Genomic DNA, 19,504 nt, shown 5'->3' on the forward strand with positions numbered 1-19,504 from the left:
TTTCTGAAGAATGGATACACAGGAAGTATCAATAACTCGGCAATCTACTTTGTCTGCAGTGTAAATGAAATACTAGTATAGGCTAAATGTTTGTTTATGTCAGTTATTCATACTGTCAACCGTCCCCCCCAAATAAAATATAATTGGACCTAGTGTAGTATTGTGTAATGCCAAATGAACAGACATGAAAAATCAAGATATCGGTCGGTTTCATTTATTTGAATTTAATAACCAAAATCACCACCCTTATTCAGTCTGAGCAGCCAAGTCTCAATGAAGACTCAAGTGTCATTCAACTATATACAGCTCACACAACACCTTGTCATAAAGAGGACATGGAGGATTAAAGGGGGGAGGGAAGCAGTGCAATCAGGCCAACCACGTAATCCATTAATTGTGTATACTGATGATAAACATTTACACTTAACCTGCAAACATCAAATGTTAAATGTGCAGAGGCAAACGGTCCTATGTACACCCTCAAACAAAACACACAATGTTCGAATCATCTTCCATGTGTATTCTAACTGTATGGCACAAGGCAAAGTCTGTTTTCAGAAGAAGATGGCGTTTTGGAAGCTGGATTGTGTTTTTATGCACCATCAGGGATCATTCGGTGGAGTATTGCCATATCACTGTGGGATGGCATGGTCATGGTGAGAGTAGAGTAGAGGCACTGGCTGTTAATAGTCTGAGTCAGACTTGTGTCTTCCCCAGATGCATAGCCTCACTCACCTAAACCGGAAGCACGTGACTATGATGTATATCCCAACAGTATAGTTATGACATGTTGTCAGGATCATTGTGGTGTTACTGTGTAGCCCTTCATAGGAAAAATAAAATGTCCATAAATGGGGGTTATATCATTTTGTTCAAAGAAATCAAGGATACACCAAAGCACAGTCAAAAGGTAATAGTGGATTCACATAACATATTACAATCATTAAAAAACATGTTCAATAAGTAGAATTGATTCGATACCTACATGGGTAATAGTTAATTGGCAAATAAAACAAACCAACCATCTTCTATACAATCTGTTGTCTGCAAAAACTGCAACATTGGAATAGGATCTTAATTGTGTCAGGAACGCAAATGTGTTTATGAACAGATCCAACAGATCCTGTTCACTACCTAATGTATGGTTGAGATTGTCTACTTGATGAAACCACTGAAGATTCCACAACTTTCAACGAGGTCAGATGCATCAAAAGGTTGTCAGAGCAACCTATTATGTTCTCAAAGTATTGCACACATTTTGCAAATCGCTGTCAAATTCAAACTTGTACTGCAATTAAATGTAGAAACAAAAAGGTTTACATAGTGGGGCCTAGGTTTAAGATCTAACGGTTGTCCAGTGATATCGGTTTCCTGTGTGAATGTAAAAAAAAACCAACATGTTTCATAGTACAATTACATATCCAGCAGATCTCTGGACTAATGAGTAGAGGTTGATTAGAAACTAAAAGTGAAAACGTCCTTCTGGACATAATAAAATTGGTGGGTTTGAGGAGTAGGGTGGAACACGAGCAGGGAACATTCCCACCACAACATCCAGCTGTATCTGCAGACGGTGCTGTAGTACAGACACACCAAGCTCACTGCCAGACTGTCTTGTACCTGCCCTGCCAGATATCTGGGGTGAGAGTTACATTCCTATGACAGTGCTTGAAGAAAGAAAGAGAGAGAGAGAGAGAGAGAGAGAGAGAGAGAGAGAGAGGGAGAGAGAGGGAGAGGGAGACAGTGAGGAGGAAGAAGTGTTCCCACTCCTACCGCCGCTCAGTTTCCTGTCTGTAACACCAGGAAGTCAGACCTGGTCCAGTTCAGTAACACGGTTCATCAGGGTTCATGATGGTTCAGTAGGAGATCGTCAGGGGTTCAGCGCTGTATTTCAGGAAGTGCGTTGTGGTCGAAGGACTACATTTCCCATCAGGGGTTTGGCAGAGTGCTGTTCTGTAGATGGGTTGTATGCGGTGAAGTGAGTTGAGGTGTGAGGTTGGGGTGTTGGGTTGGACTAGCACGCCCCGAGACAGACACCCATCTCCCATTGGTTAGACAGGAGGTGGGGGGGCGGGTCTTTGAGGCACTAGTTGTGAAGAAGGAGCAGATGGTCTTCTATTGGACGACACAATCAGTAGAGTGTGTTAACACCACACACACAGAAAAATATGTAATGTAGTAACTGATAAAGGGGAATACTGTGAGAATGTCGAGTCATAATTTACCCAAGAAGTGGAGGGGGGGGTCTTGTAGCATAAGACGGAACCGAAGCTGTCCTGCTTGTCTGAACCACCTGTAAACAACATCAAAAGCCACGACAACTTACTCTCGGCACTGCAATCACTTAAACCTGTCCTATGACACTAGTATTGTTCCTCCAAGGATGGCTATAAACTATAATGTACTGTATATGCATTCTGAACATAGAGATTTGCTCCCCTGAAATGTACACAACCGTCAGGAAGTTCATTTACTGACTTCATGGTGATTATAATGTCTGCGGTCTTGAGCAACAACAAAGATTTCAGATGATGGATAAAAGTAAATCCATACATAACAAAATCCTCAACCCTGGAAATGAAGAATAAGGGTTGTTCATTTTCCAGAAAATGGAGAATAGGAGTTGTGCATTTTTCCACAAAGAAAAGGAGGAGGTAGCCATTGGGCACAAAGACGGAGAGGGAGGGAATGGTGCAATGGAAATCAAACGCGCCCACAGTCGAAATCATAGAGATTAATCCCGCGTTCATCTCTATGGTTGGGTTAGGGCGGTTCGTAACCTTGGTTAGTATGGGCGTCGGTTAGTGGATACATGACAACTTCATGCTTCCTGCAGCCCCCCCCCCCCCCCCCCAACGGTATCCAATCAAATCCATCCCACGATGGCTTATTGAAACAGAGTCAAGCTGAAAGGTGAAGAGGCAGTAGCAGCGATAAGAGCAGCGAAACTAGACGCCCAGAGAGCCTGAGCAGACAGATGCAGACCAGGGGGCCAGGAGACGGGGCAGGAGGATGGGAGAGGTGTGTTTACCTCCTCGGGTGGTAAAAACTTGGCATGAAGCTTCGTATGGGGAGAGAAGACGGAGATTTGTCACTATTCAGCATTACTACACACAACTACACACCACCGAACAGAGAGCCAAGTCCAATCTGAGGCTTCTGACGATGTTCTTTCGATATAATGTCAGTCACAGTCATAACAGAGAGCTGGAGATGTTGGTAAGTTGACTAATCTTAGCTGGGTCAGCTCTCAGTTAAACACATGTTTTGATTGAGAGCTTTACATGGTTAGCTGTTTCTGAGACTACACATGCAGGCGTGTGTGTGTGTGTTTGCAAACCAGCAAGTCGCCTCACCCCGTCCTTGACGATGTTGTTGGTGTTGCCACCCCTCGAAGGGGGGTTCCCTCTAGGAGGCGGGCCTCTGCCAGGATTGGCTAGAGGTTGACTATTAGCCCTGCAGAGAGAACAGAAAAAGCAACGCCATTGGAGCGTGGAAGTGTCAGTCAACATATCGTGTGACAGACAGAGGGCAGAACAGAGGGGGGGCGTGACGTGTCACGTGATCCACTCACTCAAAGCCCTGCGACCTCTTCCTCCTGCAGAAGCGCCTTTGCAGCTCGTTCCTCCTGAAGAAGACGAAGGCGCAGAGAGCCATGAGAGGAAGAACCAGGAAGAAGAAGACCAGCAGCCCGTCCCTGGTCGACGTGTCCTTGTCTGGGAGAAAGAGCGAGTCAGATGGCTGAGCAGTTAGGGAATCGGGCTATTAATCAGAAGGTAGCCAGTTCGATTCCCGGCCGTGCCGGGACGTTGTGTCCTTGGGCAAGGCACTTCACCCTACTTGCCTCGGGGGTGGGGGGGGGGGAGGGAAATTTCCCTGTATTTACTGTAAGTCGCCCTGGATAAAAGTGTCTGCTTAATGACTAAATGTAATGTAATGTAATGTAAGAAAGAAGGTAGACATGAATCCCGGAGGACACAACAATAACGAAACCAAATTGATAAGAGTCAGCAAAGAACAAAGTACAAAACACCAAAGGAATGTTAGTGAGCCCCTGGAGTCCTCACTGGGAGACCCCAGGTGCTTTAGACTCACCGTTCCACGTTGGGCCGCTGTCAATGCTGCCCCCGTAACCTTTGACCTCACAGAAGGGCGGGGCCCAGTCGTTGTCACAGTGACAGTTCCTGTTGCTGTTGCACACCTGTGGTGAGAGAGGGAGGGAGAGAGAGAAAGATGAACACCTTGTAGAAAACCCATAATCATAGAATCATAGAATAGAATGGAAACATGAGTTTGTCTATGTTTACCTCATCTACATGTATTTACGTCTATGAAACCTAACCCTGGTCTCTATATATAGCGTACGTCTATGAGACTCCTCCCTTGGTCTATATATACTGTATACACACTGTATAAGAGTATTGTGTAAGATTAACACTGAATCTAGGAGACACATCTATCTATACTGTACATCTATGACTTACCCCATGGCCGTGGCATTTCTTCTCAACATCACAGTCGTAATTGAGAACGTCTGCGTTCCTGCAGTCGTAGTTCAGACAGACCTGTAGACAGGAAGTGAGATCAGGGAATGCTGGTATCCACACCTCAGCATGTACCATGCCTCTGGAGACAGGAAGTGAGATCAGAGAATTTTGGGATCCACACTCCTCAGTGTGTACCATGCCTCACCGAGTGGGAGAAATCCTGAAGATTTACTATTTGCTAATGTTACTTACAATCAATAAACCAGCTAATGCCTTTGTATCTGTTAATATATACAATTATATTACGGGCGGTTCATGCCCAGGTTGTAATAAGATACAAGTACAGATAATATATACTGTATATACAATATGTACTGTATATTTGATATAACTTGACCAATGGCAGTTCTGGAGTTGGAGTTTAGGTTAGGGGTTTAAGGGGTCAGGCACCTTGTTCTCTCCACACTTGGTGCCCTCGTTGACCATGCCAGGGTCAGGGACGTCAGAACCCAACAGGAAGTCGACGCCCCAGCACTTGGTCCCGGCGATGGGCGTCTGGATGATGGATGGCTCGATGCCAAACACCGTCACCGACTGCACGTTGGAACACTGCAGCTTCCCACACAGGGCGTTTCTACGACAACACACGTCAACACACACACACACGTTGATTTACATACTCAGAGACACAGATTCAGACTGCGGACAGATTCTCTCTCTCTCACGGTACCTGCTCTCGCATTTCTTGAAGCCGTAATTCTGATAGCCACAGTTTCCAAAGCGATCTCCCTTGGAGTTGACATCTTTAAAGCATATTTCTGGAGCTGCCTTGGCCTCTAGGGGTGGGGGAGTGAAATTTATAGAATGAGAGAGAGAGACAGAGAGAGACAGAGAGAGAGACAGAGAGAGAGACAGAGAGAGACAGAGAGAGAGAGAGAGACAGACAGAAAGACAGAGAGAGAGACAGAGACACAGAGAGGTGAGTGTACAGAATACTATGTTTTAAAACTACAATATAGTTTATTTAACGGCAGTAAAAAAAAACTCCCCACAGCACTGTGTCCATGAGAAAGTAGAATAGAACACACCAGAGGAAAACAGGGGTAGAAGTAACTCACTGGACCCGAAGATGGCCTGGCACTGCCCGTCGTAGTGCTGGCATTTTCCGTTGTAGCAGTAGGCCTGCTGGTTCCGGCAGGGATGGCCGTTCTGTTTGAAGACGTCATTCTGGCAGAGGGCCGAAGAGCCGTTACAGTACTCTGTCAGGTCGCAGTCGTCGTTGCTGGCCCTGCATACAGCCCCTCCAGGCAGGAACTGGAGAGGAGGGAGGGAGGGAGGGAGGGAGGGAGGGAGGGAGGGAGGGAGGGAGGGAGGGAGGGAGGGAGGGAGGGAGGGAGGGAGGGAGGGAGGGAGGGAGGGAGGGAGGGAGGGAGGGAGGGAAAGAGGGAGGGAAAGAGGGAGGGAGGGAAAGAGGGAGGGAAAGAGGGAGGGAAAGAGGGAGGGAAAGAGGGAGGGAAAGAGGGAGGGAAAGAGGGAGGGAAATACGAGTAAAATTTATGAGAATAATGTAATTACTTCTTTATTTATTTTTTACTTTCCCAGTCATATTTCTTTGTTGCTAAGTTACCTGGCAGTTCTTGCAACAGACTCCGAAGGCACACTGAGCCCCGGACTTTAGCTTGCAGGTCTTTGCCTCACAGCAGGGGTCCTTCTCACACTCCTGGACACACACACACACACACACACACAGAAAGAGACACGTCAGGACTGACGTACAGCATACATGATGTCCATGTGACACTCTCTTTCGTCGTGTCTCGTTAGCTCCAGACCTTGTCTGAGCCACAGTCACACTCCTCTCCGATGTCCACCAGCTTGTTTCCACAGTAGGGGGCGCTGTAGGCCTCGTCCGGCCGCGGGATGTTCAGCAGGCAGTTTCCTCCCGTGTTCAGGATCATTTTCTCAAAGTCGTCAGCACTGCAGCTGCTGAAGTTGCGAGAACCGCTGGAAGGAAAGGGAAAGTTAGAACCAGCGTGTACCTGTTTGTGTTTCATTGTGTGAGTGTGTGTGTGTGTGTGAGTTTCATTGTGTGTGTGTGTGAACTCACGAGGCTCCCGAGTTCATGATGCACAAGTTGACTCCACAGTGACAATCCCGCCCGTCGTCGTGGTTCATGCCCAGATTGTGCCCCAGCTCGTGGGCCACGATCGACGCGAACGCCGGGATGTTGTTGTTTGTGAACTGGGGAGACGGCAAAACAGCAGCACATACTTACTAACTACTAACCCATCAAGTCGACACGTCACCTCGGTCTAATCAGGTCGTTCTGAGGAAGGGAGAGAGCTGACAGGAAGCTGCGTACCGCGTTGATCCCGCCTCCGTGACTCCGTGAGCAGACTGTGCCCACGAACGCCATGCCCGCAGTCGCTCCAAAACTCTTCTTCCTGGACACACGCGCACGCCATGAGAACAGACAGGAAGTGCGCACCCTCTGCAGCTACATCTATGTTGGTGTGCAGTCTGATTCATACAGCTGTGTACCGGCGTTTGAGTGCATGTTTGTGCGTGCGCACGGCCGTGGGACTCACAGGATGAGCTGGGCGCTGTCGTGTCTTCTGCGTGGCACGAGCTCCTGCTCCCGCCACTGGGTGAAGCGGGTGAGGACTTCCCCCGCGCTGCCCTCGGTGCTGATGGGGTTCTGGTGGGCCCAGATCTCCAGGCCCACCAGAACAATCCGCACGTTCAACTCCACATACATCTAATTGTATGTAAAAGAATTGTATTGTAAAAGAAGAGAGAAAGAGAGAGTGAGTGACAGAGAGAGAGGGGGAAAGAGAGAGAGATATAGAGGGAGAGGGAGAGTGAGTGATAGACAGAGGGAGAGACAGGGTGAGTGAGAGACAGAGAGTGAAGGTATTGTAAAAAAAGAGAGAAAAAGAGAGTGAGTGATAGACAGAGAGTGAGAGAGAGATATAGTGAGTTATAGAAAGACAGAGAGAAGAGATATTATAAAAAAACTGACTGTTGCTCAACTGTTTAATGTTGAGGTTCTGGCTTGCTTCTGCTGTCTGAAAATAAATTTGTCCCGTGTTTCTGAATGTGCCCGAGTGTCTCTATTGCCATACACTGTGTGTGTGTGTGTGTGTGTGTGTGTGTGGGATGAAACCGTCAATATGGCCGTCCAGTGTTTGTGTGTGAGAAGAGTACTTACACTGTCAATGAAGTTGGCCAAGTGGACCATCTCTGCTCTCACAGCTGTCTCGTTCCTGTGCATATAGATGAACTAGGAGGAGGGTGAGATGGAGGACGAGGAAAATGTGAGGCAAAGAAGGAGGGAGGGTAAATAGAAGAAACAGAGAGAAAGAGAGAGAGAGAGAGAGAGAGAGAGAGAGAGAGAGAGAGAGAGAGAGAGAGAGAGAGAGAGAGAGAGAGAGAGAGAGAGAGAGAGAGAGAGAGAGAAAGAGAGAGAGAGATAGAGAGAGAGAGATAGAGAGAGAGAGAGAGAGAGAGAGAAAGAGGGTAAGTGTCAGGACACCATGACTACTAGCTCCATGGAGATTTCCATCAGGACAACTGAACCATGTGATCTGGGAGCTAAGTTTAGGGGAACGTTGTCTTCTAAAAGGCTGGACAACACCAGAGGACTCTGCTCACCCTCTCGTTGTCCACCACCAGCAGGAGCTCCACGTAGTGAGTCTTATGTAGCACAGCACGCTTTCTCTGCAGAATGAACACACACACACACACACACCATGGGGTTTAGAAACGTACTGTATAAAGCTCAATGGTACTCATCTGTCTGTGTGTGTGTGTGTGTGTGTGTGTGTGTGTGTGTGTGTGTGTGTGTGTGTGTGTGTGTGTGGAGGGGGTTACTTACCCTCAGGTGGTGACTGACGGTCTCTCTGTGTGTGTCAGAGTGGACGTGCTCCTCAGTGTGAGCATGCTCAGTGTGAGGCGTGCCACACACCAGCGGTTGTGACCTCACATCCTCTAGCCGGTACCACAGGTGCTGATTGGCTGAGGAGGACTCCAGGGGCTCGATGCCATAGCTGGAATTTCCCATATGGAGAACGCCTCTGTAGAACAGACACATAGGTCAGACATCACAACTTTGTGTCACAGTTTGTGGTGAGCAGTGTGTGTGTGTGTGTGAGGCAGTTGGGAGTGTTTGTGAGAAAGACTGAGTGAGACTGTGTGTACGTTTTGTACATGAGCATATGGGTGTGAGGGATGTCCTACCGGGAGATCACACGCAAACACTGTGCAGCGGCGGTAAAAAGCACACCCAACACGTTACAAATTACAAACCGTTTCATAAGGACTTGCGGGCTGAAGCCACAAATTACAGAGCGAGATCATCTCCGGTGATGGAGCAGCAATCACTAACCTTGGTCTGTGGCTCTGCTACTATGCTGTGACTCATTAGTGCTGAACACTACCGCTATTAATAGGAATCCCACTGTCCTTGAGAGAGACAGAGAGCAGAGCTGGAACAGCCCACTGGACGGCTGACAGAGCAGAGGACGGGAACAGGCAGAAGGAGAGTGGGAAGAGAGACACAGAGAGAAGTAAAAGAGACGGAAACAGAGAGACAGTGTGTGTGTGTGATAGAGAGAGAGTTTGATAGAGAGAGAGTTAGAGAGAGATGAAAGCGAGAGAGAGAGAAAATCGACGGAATCCTTCATGCCACTCCTGACCCTCATGCCTGGTAGCAAACACTTTGCAACAACGTCAAACGTAATTCCCATCACTCAGGACTCCATGACAGGTTGGCACGGGATGGAGAACGCCAGCGTTTCTGAGAGTCTTGTTGTACCTGAGACCGTTACAGATGCTCATGGCTACGGAGGATCCTTCCTGGTCCAGGACGTAACCCCGATACTGACAGTGGTCCTGGAACAGAGGAGAAGAGAACAGGGGTCAGACTACTGATAGCCTCATCAGTCAGGAGAGGAGGGAGAGAGACTCCACAAACACACACGGGGTGGAATCCCCCCCCCGGCCAGGTGAGGGCCACGCCTTTAAGATCTACCTGCCTGAGTCAAACCCTCTAGGCAGTCTCTCTAACAATAGCGAGACCTAAGGGATTTAGCCCCACAGCTCTGTCACATGTAAGAGAATTAGCTTTAGGAGCTCAATCCAGGCTTGATCTAGTCTGAACATTAAGTCAACGACACCTTGTCTACTCTCACCAATTAACTCTGGTCTATAAATACTTTAATCTGGAGGGCTGGCTGGAGCTGCCTGCCCGACCACAGGCTTCCTGGTCCTGTGTCATCCTACCAACGCTGCGGTGGCACAGGGCCAACTGAGGAGGCAGGAAGACTTATTAACCAAGAAGACCCCAGCTGCGACACACCGCAATTAGACACACACACACACACGTGCGTTCTCACACACCCGACCTGAAGCCATAGAACTAGCAAGCTGCGGAGACAGATGGATGTGGGAGTGGGATGAGGGAGGGCGGCCATCTTTGTTCAGCGAACCTTCTGTTGAGTCCAGTTATCCACTAATCGGCTAATCAAGACAATATTTACCACATTCAATTACCAGGCTGCCTCTCTCCCACAGTACCAGGGAGCGGGTGACATAACAAGGCTTTACACTGAAGCTCTCTGTTCTGGGAAAGAACACGCCGGGGTGAACGAGTGTGTGTGTGTGTGTGTGTAAGAGAAAGTGTGTGTGGGTGTGAGAGTGTGTGTGGGAGAGAGAGCTACCAAAGTGAGAGCAGAGTCATGACATCACAGTGGTCCAGTCACACGTCCAGGAAGGTTGCTGACAGGGAGATGCGTATCTCTCTGCTCGGACGATAGCTGGAGTCACACACACTTCCTCCACAACTCCCACAGGGTCTTATAAAGCACTTCCTGTTATTAGTGTGTGTGTGTGTATTAGAGTGTGTGTGTGTGTGTGCAGCCAGGGACAAACGCAGCTTTCCCAGCTTTGTGTCTTGAGAAACCACTTCCTCCCCTGTCTGTTTCCCAGCAGCGATCTTGCTCATCACGATGCAGAGGAACCCAAGGACCTGGGTTTCAGACGAGGTTACATCAACCTAGTTCAGATCAACAATGCTACAGATCCCACGACTGATAAGAATGTTTTCGAGGCGGGATTGCTGAAGCCGGGCTCGGATGGAGACCAACAAGGAAGACAAAGGCATAGTGGTCTGATGCAGCAAGGCTGCGCAAACAAAGGAGAGCTGGATCTCTTTGGGTCAGGCTAGAATAGTTCTCAAAAGACATCCTCCACAGGGTACAGCATGACCCAGGCGGTACCAAATGGAGGCTAACAAGGGAAGTCAAACAGCGTGATAACTGGCTTAGGGGTGAAGTATGGGACAGGGAGATCCAGCCTGCTTCTTTTTCCCTGATTCTGGACCAGTAGCTCCTCGTCCTTCCCTGTCCTGTGCCCACACACCCGTGATGCCAGCAGCAGGTGCATTGTGGGATAGCTGACTGTCCGTTTGGTCTCTGTGATGACCAGAACTGAGAGGCTTAGAGCGGAGGATTGTAGTGGAGGGAAAAAGGGAAGTGAGAGGAGAATTTAAGAAGTGAGATATGGGGTGTAATCTAACAATGTAGAGAGAGAGAGAGAGAGAGAGAGAGAGAGAGAGAGAGAGAGAGAGAGAGAGAGAGAGAGAGAGAGAGAGAGAGATGTGGGAGTAACTGTCTAAAACCAAGTCTAAAACCAAATATCTACGCAACCTCCGTAAAACCAAAAGCCAGTCTTTGCTAACATATTTATGAGCAGACACTTAGACAGCAACAGTTTCCGAAGTGACTCATTCTCCAGAGCTCTAATGCCACGTACCACAAAAGCTCTGTCTGCCCCTGCAACAGGCCACCTCCCTCAGCAGGATAGGATAGGAAACACTAGCCCGGTAACCCTGAACACACCGGCAGCATCGGGGAACCACAAGACCTCAGCAGAGATGAGATGCACAGAATGTGCATGTGGGTCTGTGGATCTGTTAGGAGGTCATGATGTGACAAGCGTGTAAAAACTCGAGAGAGAGAGAGAGAGAGAGAGAGAGAGAGAGAGAGAGAGAGAGAGAATAAACGTGTAAATGTACTGACAAATGGCATTAACGTTATAACGTTACATTATGTCATACGACTTTCAAGCCTTTAACAATCCTTCATTTTTTGGGGAGCATTCAATGACATTTATAACTTAATTTCCGCCAGTTACTGTGGCTTTGAATAAAAGCATTCTATAACTGAATTAAATCTCAACTGTCATTTACAAGTACTCTTCTCAGCATTCACACAGTGGGTTTCACACAGTCTGTGGAGCTGTATGTGAGAAACCTAACCCTGGTCCCAAGGCCGACAATGTTTTGTTTTGGGCCATTTCATCAACTCTGCCACACGCAATGAGCTGCAAAAGTCTGGTTGTGCAGCGAGCATTCCCCTCGGAGAACACCAGGGAAAAGACAACACACACACACAGAAAGACGGATATACAGGAAATATCAGCGCGCTTACTAAACACAGGGGACTCGGCCGTGTCAGGCAAACGGTCATCATATTTCATGTCCTAGGAGAGAGTCTGGGATTGAATAAACAAGTCTGGAGAGAGGCAGCATTCTCACTCTCCCTTTTCTTCTCAGACACACACAGCAAAACTCCTCGAGTCTTAAAGCTACTTAATACTTATCCGACAGTTGTTTGTGACATGTCCAATCAATGTGTTTAGAAGCACTGGGAAAGCCAATTAAAGCATCAATATTTAATTCTTAACTCTTTAATAATAAATGCTTTTTCCACATTCTCCCCCCCTCGGACGTCCACACCAGCATCAACAGCCAAGCATTTGGATTCCTCCACTTCACTGGCAGCATGGTAATGTAAGCTCCATCTGTGTCCAGGCCAGCGTGTTCTCCAAGCACAGCAGATGGAGTGGAAATGGAGATGATGTTCAAGCAGGAAGATTTCTGTCTGCGTTTCCGTGAAGGACGGTTGCCAGTTCAGAGACGAAATACTGGAAAACCCCTTCTCTCCAGATTGAGGTTAAAGGGCACACACACACACACACATAAACCTATCCAAATGCATACCCACACACACCACAACGGATCAAGCATGTTCGTCAAAACCACAAGAGATGGTACTACAGTCCAATTAATGAATGACCGTCCCATACAGACAGGCTTACAGAAGCTTAATTTCAAAATTTGTCAATCTAAAACTAATCCAAACATTTCCTTCCACTGTAGCTTGCAGTCATAAAATCCCATGAGAGATATCAAACATTTACTCATCATCACTCTGCATCTGATTGGCTTACACACAGGTTTGAAGGGCATATCCTGTTAGTCATAAGTCACGCCTGTGACTAGGCCGCAGAACAGCAATCCTTTCTTCCTGATCCACAGATCTCTTCTCTAATTGGCTGTCTGGGGACACGGTGTCACTGAGATAACGACAAAGGACTATAAATGTCATGATAGCAATCACAACCTCTCAGTGACCCGTTGAGAGCAGCACCAGAAGCTGTAGAAGGCCAGAGACTCTTCATTACAGAGACAGCAGGGGCAGGTCGACTATCCTGGCACAGCTCAACGCATGGCTGTTTAGAAGGCCAGGAGAGTGAATGCCACATAATGATCTAATCTGGGAAAGTAGCTCTTTGTGTGTTTCCAGGCCATAAGATATCTCCTTCACTGAGGTTTAACAGATATTAAACCCTCTCTGCTCTATCCCACCCCTCCACCCCTAGACTGGGACTGTGCAACAGACTTGTTTTCTGAGGCAGGATAATTCTTTGAAGGTTTTTATAGGAGGCAGGTGCATCAACAGATTATCTCATTTTACTGGCTAGGCCCGCACATACGGAGCAGTGTCGAAGTACAAGTGTGAGTTGGCGAGCCAGCCAGGTGAAGTAGGAGAGCATGTTAGAGACAGTGCCATTCACCGTATGCAGCTCACACTGTGCCGTCATTCCAGCTTTAGAAACACTGTGAGCACGTTCGCAGGAGGAGTATAGCTCAGTGGCAGAGCACACGGCTACAGAGGAGGTCGCAGGTTCAAATCCCCCCTCAAACAAATACCGTCCAGTCCAAACCGTGTCTGACTGTGCTGTTTGGCAGAGTGGACCCGCGGGGGCCAGGTTTGTGCTGTGTCTCACCTGCATGGAGGGTCGCTGCGTGGATAACGTCCCATCCTCAGAGTAGGTGTACACTGTGAAGTCCTCAGGAAGTAGGAGTCTGGAACGAACAATAAACAATCTGAAGTGAGTATGACAGCTCACTGTTTGTGCCACAGCAGCTACCCTACGAGAGCAGGCTGGATATATAGAATACAAAATCACATTCTTAAATACAGAAACCAGGCTTAAGAAACATCAAAGAGCCGACGAGCTATTAGAGGCTGCGGTTTAATTTGAGCGTTGCACACAGCCTAGTCAACCACAGGCTGACTGGGTGTCAACTGCAGAGTGTTCCATTGTACGAGGCAGCAGAGCGAAGCCACATTCTCAGAGACAGTATTCAAATACAAGTATTCAAACCAGGAGATTTCAAGCTGGGTGACCAAAGCAACAGTGTTTAAGTTCTCCATGGTAGCTGAGTCTTTGCAGTGTTTGTTACCCCCAGTGGGTCACCTAGGACTCTTGTTTCTCTCTCCATTTTTCCTCCTTAACCCCTCTCTTTCTGTCTCTCCTCTGTCCATCTGTCTTTCCCTCTTGAACTATTCCAAGTTTACCGGGTTGAAATCTTTAGATAAAATGATGACATGACAATGTTCCCGACAGCCACAGAGGATACTGGGACTGGAAGACAGTTTCGATTCACTTAACAGACAACAGGCAGCATATCATTGAGATCAAGTATATGATGTTTTCAGGCATGTCTTCCTGTGACCCCTCTGACCCCTATCTGATAAACTGTTTCTGCAGGAGTCTGTGCAGTCTGACTGTGCCTGGTTCTGTCCTTGAGGATTGCACAACATCTGGAACACATCAGCTTTGCTTGAGAGGATGGGAGAGGAGAGGATGGGAGATAAGGGGAGAGGGGGAGAGGAGGGGAGGAGAGGAGTGGAGAGGATGGGAGATGAGGGGAGAAGGGGAGAGGAGAAAGGAGAGGAGGGGAGAGGAGGAAAGAGAGAACAACTTACTCATTTTTCTCCAGAATGACGACATGCTCCTCCCCTTGGGCACTGATTACATATGACACCTGGAGAGACAGAGGACCAGCATGACCTGTCAATCACAAGGAGATAACTGGACTGCTTTAGAGGCTGTGTAAGGACCGGCATGGTAACGTTACGTTCCTTTTCACTGTTCACAGCGGGGTTGCAGTCATTAAATCTGGGGTCAAACCCAGTACCAAATCCCCCATCCTAGATAGACGCATAGATTAACTCCTAATTTAGGAGTGAGTTGTCAAGGCAGAAACAGACATTCAAGAACAGTAAAGGGGGCGGGTGAGAAGAGGAGGATTGCTGTGGAGAGAGAGAAAGACAAGAGTGGAGAGAGGAGGGTTTATAAGCAGAGGAAGGAAAAAGGGGAGAGAGAGAGAGAGAGAGAGAGAGAGGAGAGCAGGTGAGAGGAGATAGAAAGGCTGTGAAGAGAAGATGATAGAGGTGGAGGAGAGAAAGATCATTTCACGGCTCAATTAGCACGGCTGTGTGTATGGCCTGGTGATGTGTCCCAGACACTGGGCACCAATGGGGGTCTAGGCCAAAGGCCAACAATCCCTTCATCAAGGGTGTAGGTATTGTTTGAACATGGGTGGGAGAAAAACATTCATCACCCTGTATGCCAAAACAAGACTTGCCCTGGTGATCATTTTAAAAGGGGATGTGCCAGTGGTCTTTTGACAATACATGTCCCTGCTGTCTGTTCCTTAACCTACCCCTACGGCCTTTGTCACTACACGAATGCTCGCATCATCGGAGGTTTTCGGTTTCTTCTGAGCCAAGGCTCCAGTTTAGGCCACAGCAGAGCCTCTTTGTTTGAACACACCCTCAATACTTTTACACTCCTCCACTCCCTTCTTCCTCTCACATTTCACCCACTCCCATAGGAGGAGGTCTAGCTGTGTGTGACGTGTGTGTGTGGACGTGTGTGTGTGTCAGAATATGTTTGAACATGCTTGCCAGGATAGGGGAGGGGGTAGGAGAGACACAAACATGGTTACCTCCAGAACAAACCCTCCAGTTCTGACTCTAGAACACAGACCACCTCCAACTTGCATGCATTCTGCTACTTGTGACTTCATCGCATACCAATTACAACCACATGTGCATGCTCGGTAAATGCACATTGGGAGTCACACTGGAGGGCCTTATGTTTGGTTTTAATAAGAGGCTGTTTGAGCTCAGAGGAAGTGAGACCTGTTGTCTGTCAGCTCAGGTTTGTTATTGCGGAGGTCAGAGACCACAGGTGGCAGGGAACCTAGTTATCACTTCCTGGAAGGGGCATTGGGGGCTGGTGAGAGATGTGAGGGGAGAGATAAAACAATAGCAGAACATGTATGAATGATAAGGAGAGGGATAGGACTCTCAGCTGGTGTCTGAACGTGTGGTTGAGTTGCCGTGGTAACTTACCCGCTCTGCCTCGGTGGAGTCCAGATCCCTCCGATGCTTGTGGACCCTCCTAGGGACCGTCAGCTCGTACGACGAGAACTGGGACGTCTGCTGTGACGAGCTGGGTCCTAGGACAGGAACGGCATGGCTATGAATCTGATGGCTTACAAAGTTTGCCTTTAACACACTGTTAACGTTGTAGAAGATCAAGATTTTTTCAGAAGTTATGTCAAATGTCCCTTCGCAGATAACTAAATTCCGATATCCAACCTAAACCCTCATAGAAAACAAGGGGAAACTCCTAAAAAGGAGATAACAATAAATAGAAGTAAACCACCGGAGGGGGCAGTTTAGCTATGGAACCCCTCCTCCAGGGCAAAAGGTTAAGACAACAGACAATAGTATTCAATATGTGTGCTTTTGGTGCTTACTGCAGAGGCCAGAGCAGTATTGTTACCGAGGCAGGGTTAGGAAGAAGCACAGGGGCGAGGGGCAAGGAGCAGTTAACACACTGCAGTTCAATATGTGTGCTTTTGGTGCTTACTGCAGAGGCCAGAGCAGTATTGTTACCGAGGCAGGGTTAGGAAGAAGCACAGGGGCGAGGGGGCAAGGAGCAGTTAACCCACTGCAGCCAGGGCATCCTCCCCAGTCAGGTATAAAGCTTTTCTTTAAACCCTGACTCATCGCATCTCTTCCAACCTCTCTTTCCCTCCTCCCTCCCCCCAAACCTGCCAACCTGACCGGCAGCCAATAGCCATGGTCTACCCAGCAGTGGCTCTATTCCAGGTCACCTCCACAGCGCCCCTGCCGCCTGTCTCTGCAGATCTCTAAATCATACGGATGAGCTTCCAGAGATGCCCCACCGCTATTCAGATGTTGTGGAGATCAGGTGGGCCACCGCTACTACTGCTCCTTATCCCAGCCTCGTGTGAGGCAGTGCCAGCTGCACGTCAGCCTGTTAGGGCGGTGTTCACAGCTGCCAGCTGCCTGCTAACAACCCCTACAGTGGGGATGTCCTTCCCAAACACAGAGGGCAAACAACTCCTCTGTCCGTCCTTATCTGAGCCAGGCCACCCGTGATAAATAGAGAAATAAACAGAGAGAGAGAGGTGGAGCGAGAGCAACAGGGGGCGAACGAGAGAATATACAAAGTGCACGACCATAAATTCTAACTAAAATTCATGTCAAAACCAAAATGATAGAATAAAACAGATGAATGAAGTGTCTGTGTGTGTGTGTGTGGGGGGGGGGGGGGGTGCCAGATCAACCATAAACACAAAGGCTACACAGTCTATCATTCTCGTATCAGTTGTAAAAACCCAACAGCATTCTCTCCGGTTCCCCTCCATCCCCCAAGGGTCCCTACTGCTTCATAGGGACCGACACGCCTGTCGTTCACACTGCCTTGGTGTGGCAGAGCTGCAGCAGGCTGGTGTGGTCAAGGACGGGGCAGACGCAGTCACAGGGAACCCTGCCTGGCGTCTAACTCGGACGTGCGTACAGTAGAACCAGCAGCAGAGCCCCTGGACAGACGGAGGTCTCCTGTTCATGCCAACATGGTTGGACAGTAAGGCTGAGAGAAGACATATCTATGTGTGCTGTATGTTTATAAGCCTGTATGGTTGTGTGCTTGTGTATGTTACTAGCCTATATGGTGACAGAATTTAAATGACAGCATAGCAACTGGTCAGGATGTTTTGAAGCCGTGTCCAAAATCCACACAACTTCCAAACATCTCTGTGAGGCCGGACATAGAGGTGTGGAGTTAAAATGTCAGTCAGATAGACATCAGTAACAGGGGTCTGGAAAATGATATCCACCAGAACAGAGCAGACTATAGACATAATTGACCAGACCCTGTCTCCAGGTGTTCTCTTAGCTCTAAGAAACATGAGGTTTAGAAATGTTTTAGTGTTAGGAAACCTGATCGATCTGGTCTGAAATTGTGTTGATAAACCTGACATGTCTGGGCGGAAATGGTGTCGATTCATGCGATTGATCTGTTGTGTTCAGGGTAACTTAATTGAGATGGGGTATTGGGGAAGACTCATTGGTCTAATGACCCCAGACTGCTCCACAAAAGCTATAACTAAGCAAAGAACAACAAGGTCACAGTGACATACAGTAGGGAGCTTTGTCCGTCACCCACAAACTCACAAACCATTACATAACCACATGAGACTCACAACAGTCCAGGAGCCTATCTAGTGGAGGAGCCACTTAGTCTCGTTAGCACTCAGTTCTGTTGCTGAAACTGGGAGGGGGAGTACAACAGTCACGAAATGGAACAAATGAAAGTGAAGGGATGACATACAGGAATGAAGGAATTCAGTAGTTTACCGGAAACCTTAACCGTTACATGTAGGCTAATCCCAGACATAACCATTTGTAGGATATCAGTATTAACCTACATAAACCCTGCCAGGAGAAGTTAATAAGCTTCTTATGTGTGTCCAGCCATGTACAACCAAACAACGGCTAAACACGTCGTGATTTGGGGCTTCTTCCTGACAGAACAAACACTGGAAAGGTGTTTCAAAGATTGTCATTGATCAAAAGAAACTCTTCACATCGCACTGCCTCGAACATCAACTTGTGACAGATGACAACATTCCGGTCACACAGATAAGCGACACAAATGTGTTAACAGTTTGACATTACGGTCCCGCCAACACATCGACATAATATGCAAACAGAGCGAGAGTAAAAAAAATATTGCATTACACATTTCTTCTCTAGCGGCGATAGTTTGTCACTATTAACAGTCAGCATTGTAACATGGTTTACAGAAATAGTGTGTGGATTAATTGCGTTTAGGCTACGTATCGAGTAGTTGGCCAAGTTCTAGAATGCTTTTCGCCAGCTACAGAGTGGCCGAGAAGGGAAGCCGCTGAACTGGATGGGCTATTCTGCCGATATGTTTACTCACCTTCGCTGCAGTCACCGAATCCATTGAGTAAAGCGACGAGACACACTATTTGAAAACACTGATGGGAAAACAATGTAATCCCCATTTTTACTAACTGTCAACCAAGCAGCCGATTTAACGGAAAGTACGTCTTATTATCCAGGCGTTGCCTTCCAAGCAATTACGAAGTGCCTTTTCCTCATACTGTAAAAAGCCTACCCCAACAACCTTGCCATATTGGTACAACTATTTCTCATCCATGAGAGATACAATAACATTACTAATGACTATTCAAGTCTTTTAGGTATATCCGTATCGCATGATAAATGTATTTATAATAACATTAATGCTGAATCACTAATCTTTTTTGAACCGAGCACCGTTTAGGTTCAAAGGAGTCGCACAGTCCAGCGTGAACCCGACTAGAATGAATAATACGGCGCATGCGCTTAGTGTCGGTCTGGCACATAGCAAACCCCTTTCTGCGTCCTCGTGACACCAAAATACGAATTCATTTACTTTATTACTTAGTTTTGTTTACGTTTCCTTTTAAGACAATTCTGTGATGGTATTTATCT

The 19,504-nt window shown here is 47.7% G+C and overlaps 1 protein-coding gene across 4 annotated transcripts; it reads right to left on the reverse strand.

The window, feature by feature from the left end:
* Positions 1 to 198: 198 nt before the first annotated feature.
* adam9a (ADAM metallopeptidase domain 9a) lies at positions 199 to 19,333 on the reverse strand. Of its 4 annotated transcripts, XM_084690616.1 has the most exons (23): positions 18,948 to 19,333; positions 16,040 to 16,146; positions 14,606 to 14,664; positions 13,620 to 13,698; positions 9,304 to 9,380; positions 8,365 to 8,563; positions 8,142 to 8,207; positions 7,699 to 7,770; positions 7,076 to 7,245; positions 6,850 to 6,931; positions 6,595 to 6,728; positions 6,320 to 6,491; positions 6,115 to 6,207; positions 5,606 to 5,801; positions 5,218 to 5,323; positions 4,938 to 5,121; positions 4,485 to 4,565; positions 4,096 to 4,201; positions 3,575 to 3,716; positions 3,357 to 3,456; positions 3,032 to 3,061; positions 2,226 to 2,293; positions 199 to 2,115 (listed from the first exon to the last, which is right to left on the reverse strand). In XM_084690616.1, the coding sequence occupies exons 1-23, from the start codon at positions 19,030 to 19,032 to the stop codon at positions 2,052 to 2,054; spliced, it is 2,472 nt and encodes an 823-aa protein (XP_084546742.1). In that variant the 5' UTR covers positions 19,033 to 19,333; the 3' UTR covers positions 199 to 2,051. The 4 variants fall into 4 exon arrangements, 2 of the variants coding, with proteins under 2 accessions (XP_084546742.1, XP_084546743.1); XM_084690617.1 differs by lacking the exon at positions 3,032 to 3,061; XR_014742287.1 differs by lacking the exon at positions 199 to 2,115 and having other exon boundaries at positions 3,575 to 3,628.
* Positions 19,334 to 19,504: the final 171 nt, after the last annotated feature.

This window comes from Hypomesus nipponensis, chromosome 24, assembly GCF_054491055.1.
Source record: "Hypomesus nipponensis isolate SF chromosome 24, ASM5449105v1, whole genome shotgun sequence".
NCBI lineage: Eukaryota > Metazoa > Chordata > Actinopteri > Osmeriformes > Osmeridae > Hypomesus > Hypomesus nipponensis.

Bases quoted from the DNA above. Each gene is read 5' to 3' on its own strand.
- adam9a (XM_084690616.1), bottom strand. From the start codon at position 19,032: ATGGGGATTACATTGTTTTCCCATCAGTGTTTTCAAATAGTGTGTCTC. The intron at 6,729-6,849 runs GTACGCAGCTTC...CCGTCTCCCCAG, and splicing joins ACGGAGGCGGGATCAACGCG to TTCACAAACAACAACATCCC. The intron at 3,717-4,095 runs GTGAGTCTAAAG...TCTTTCTCCCAG, and splicing joins CAGCGGCCCAACGTGGAACG to ACAAGGACACGTCGACCAGG.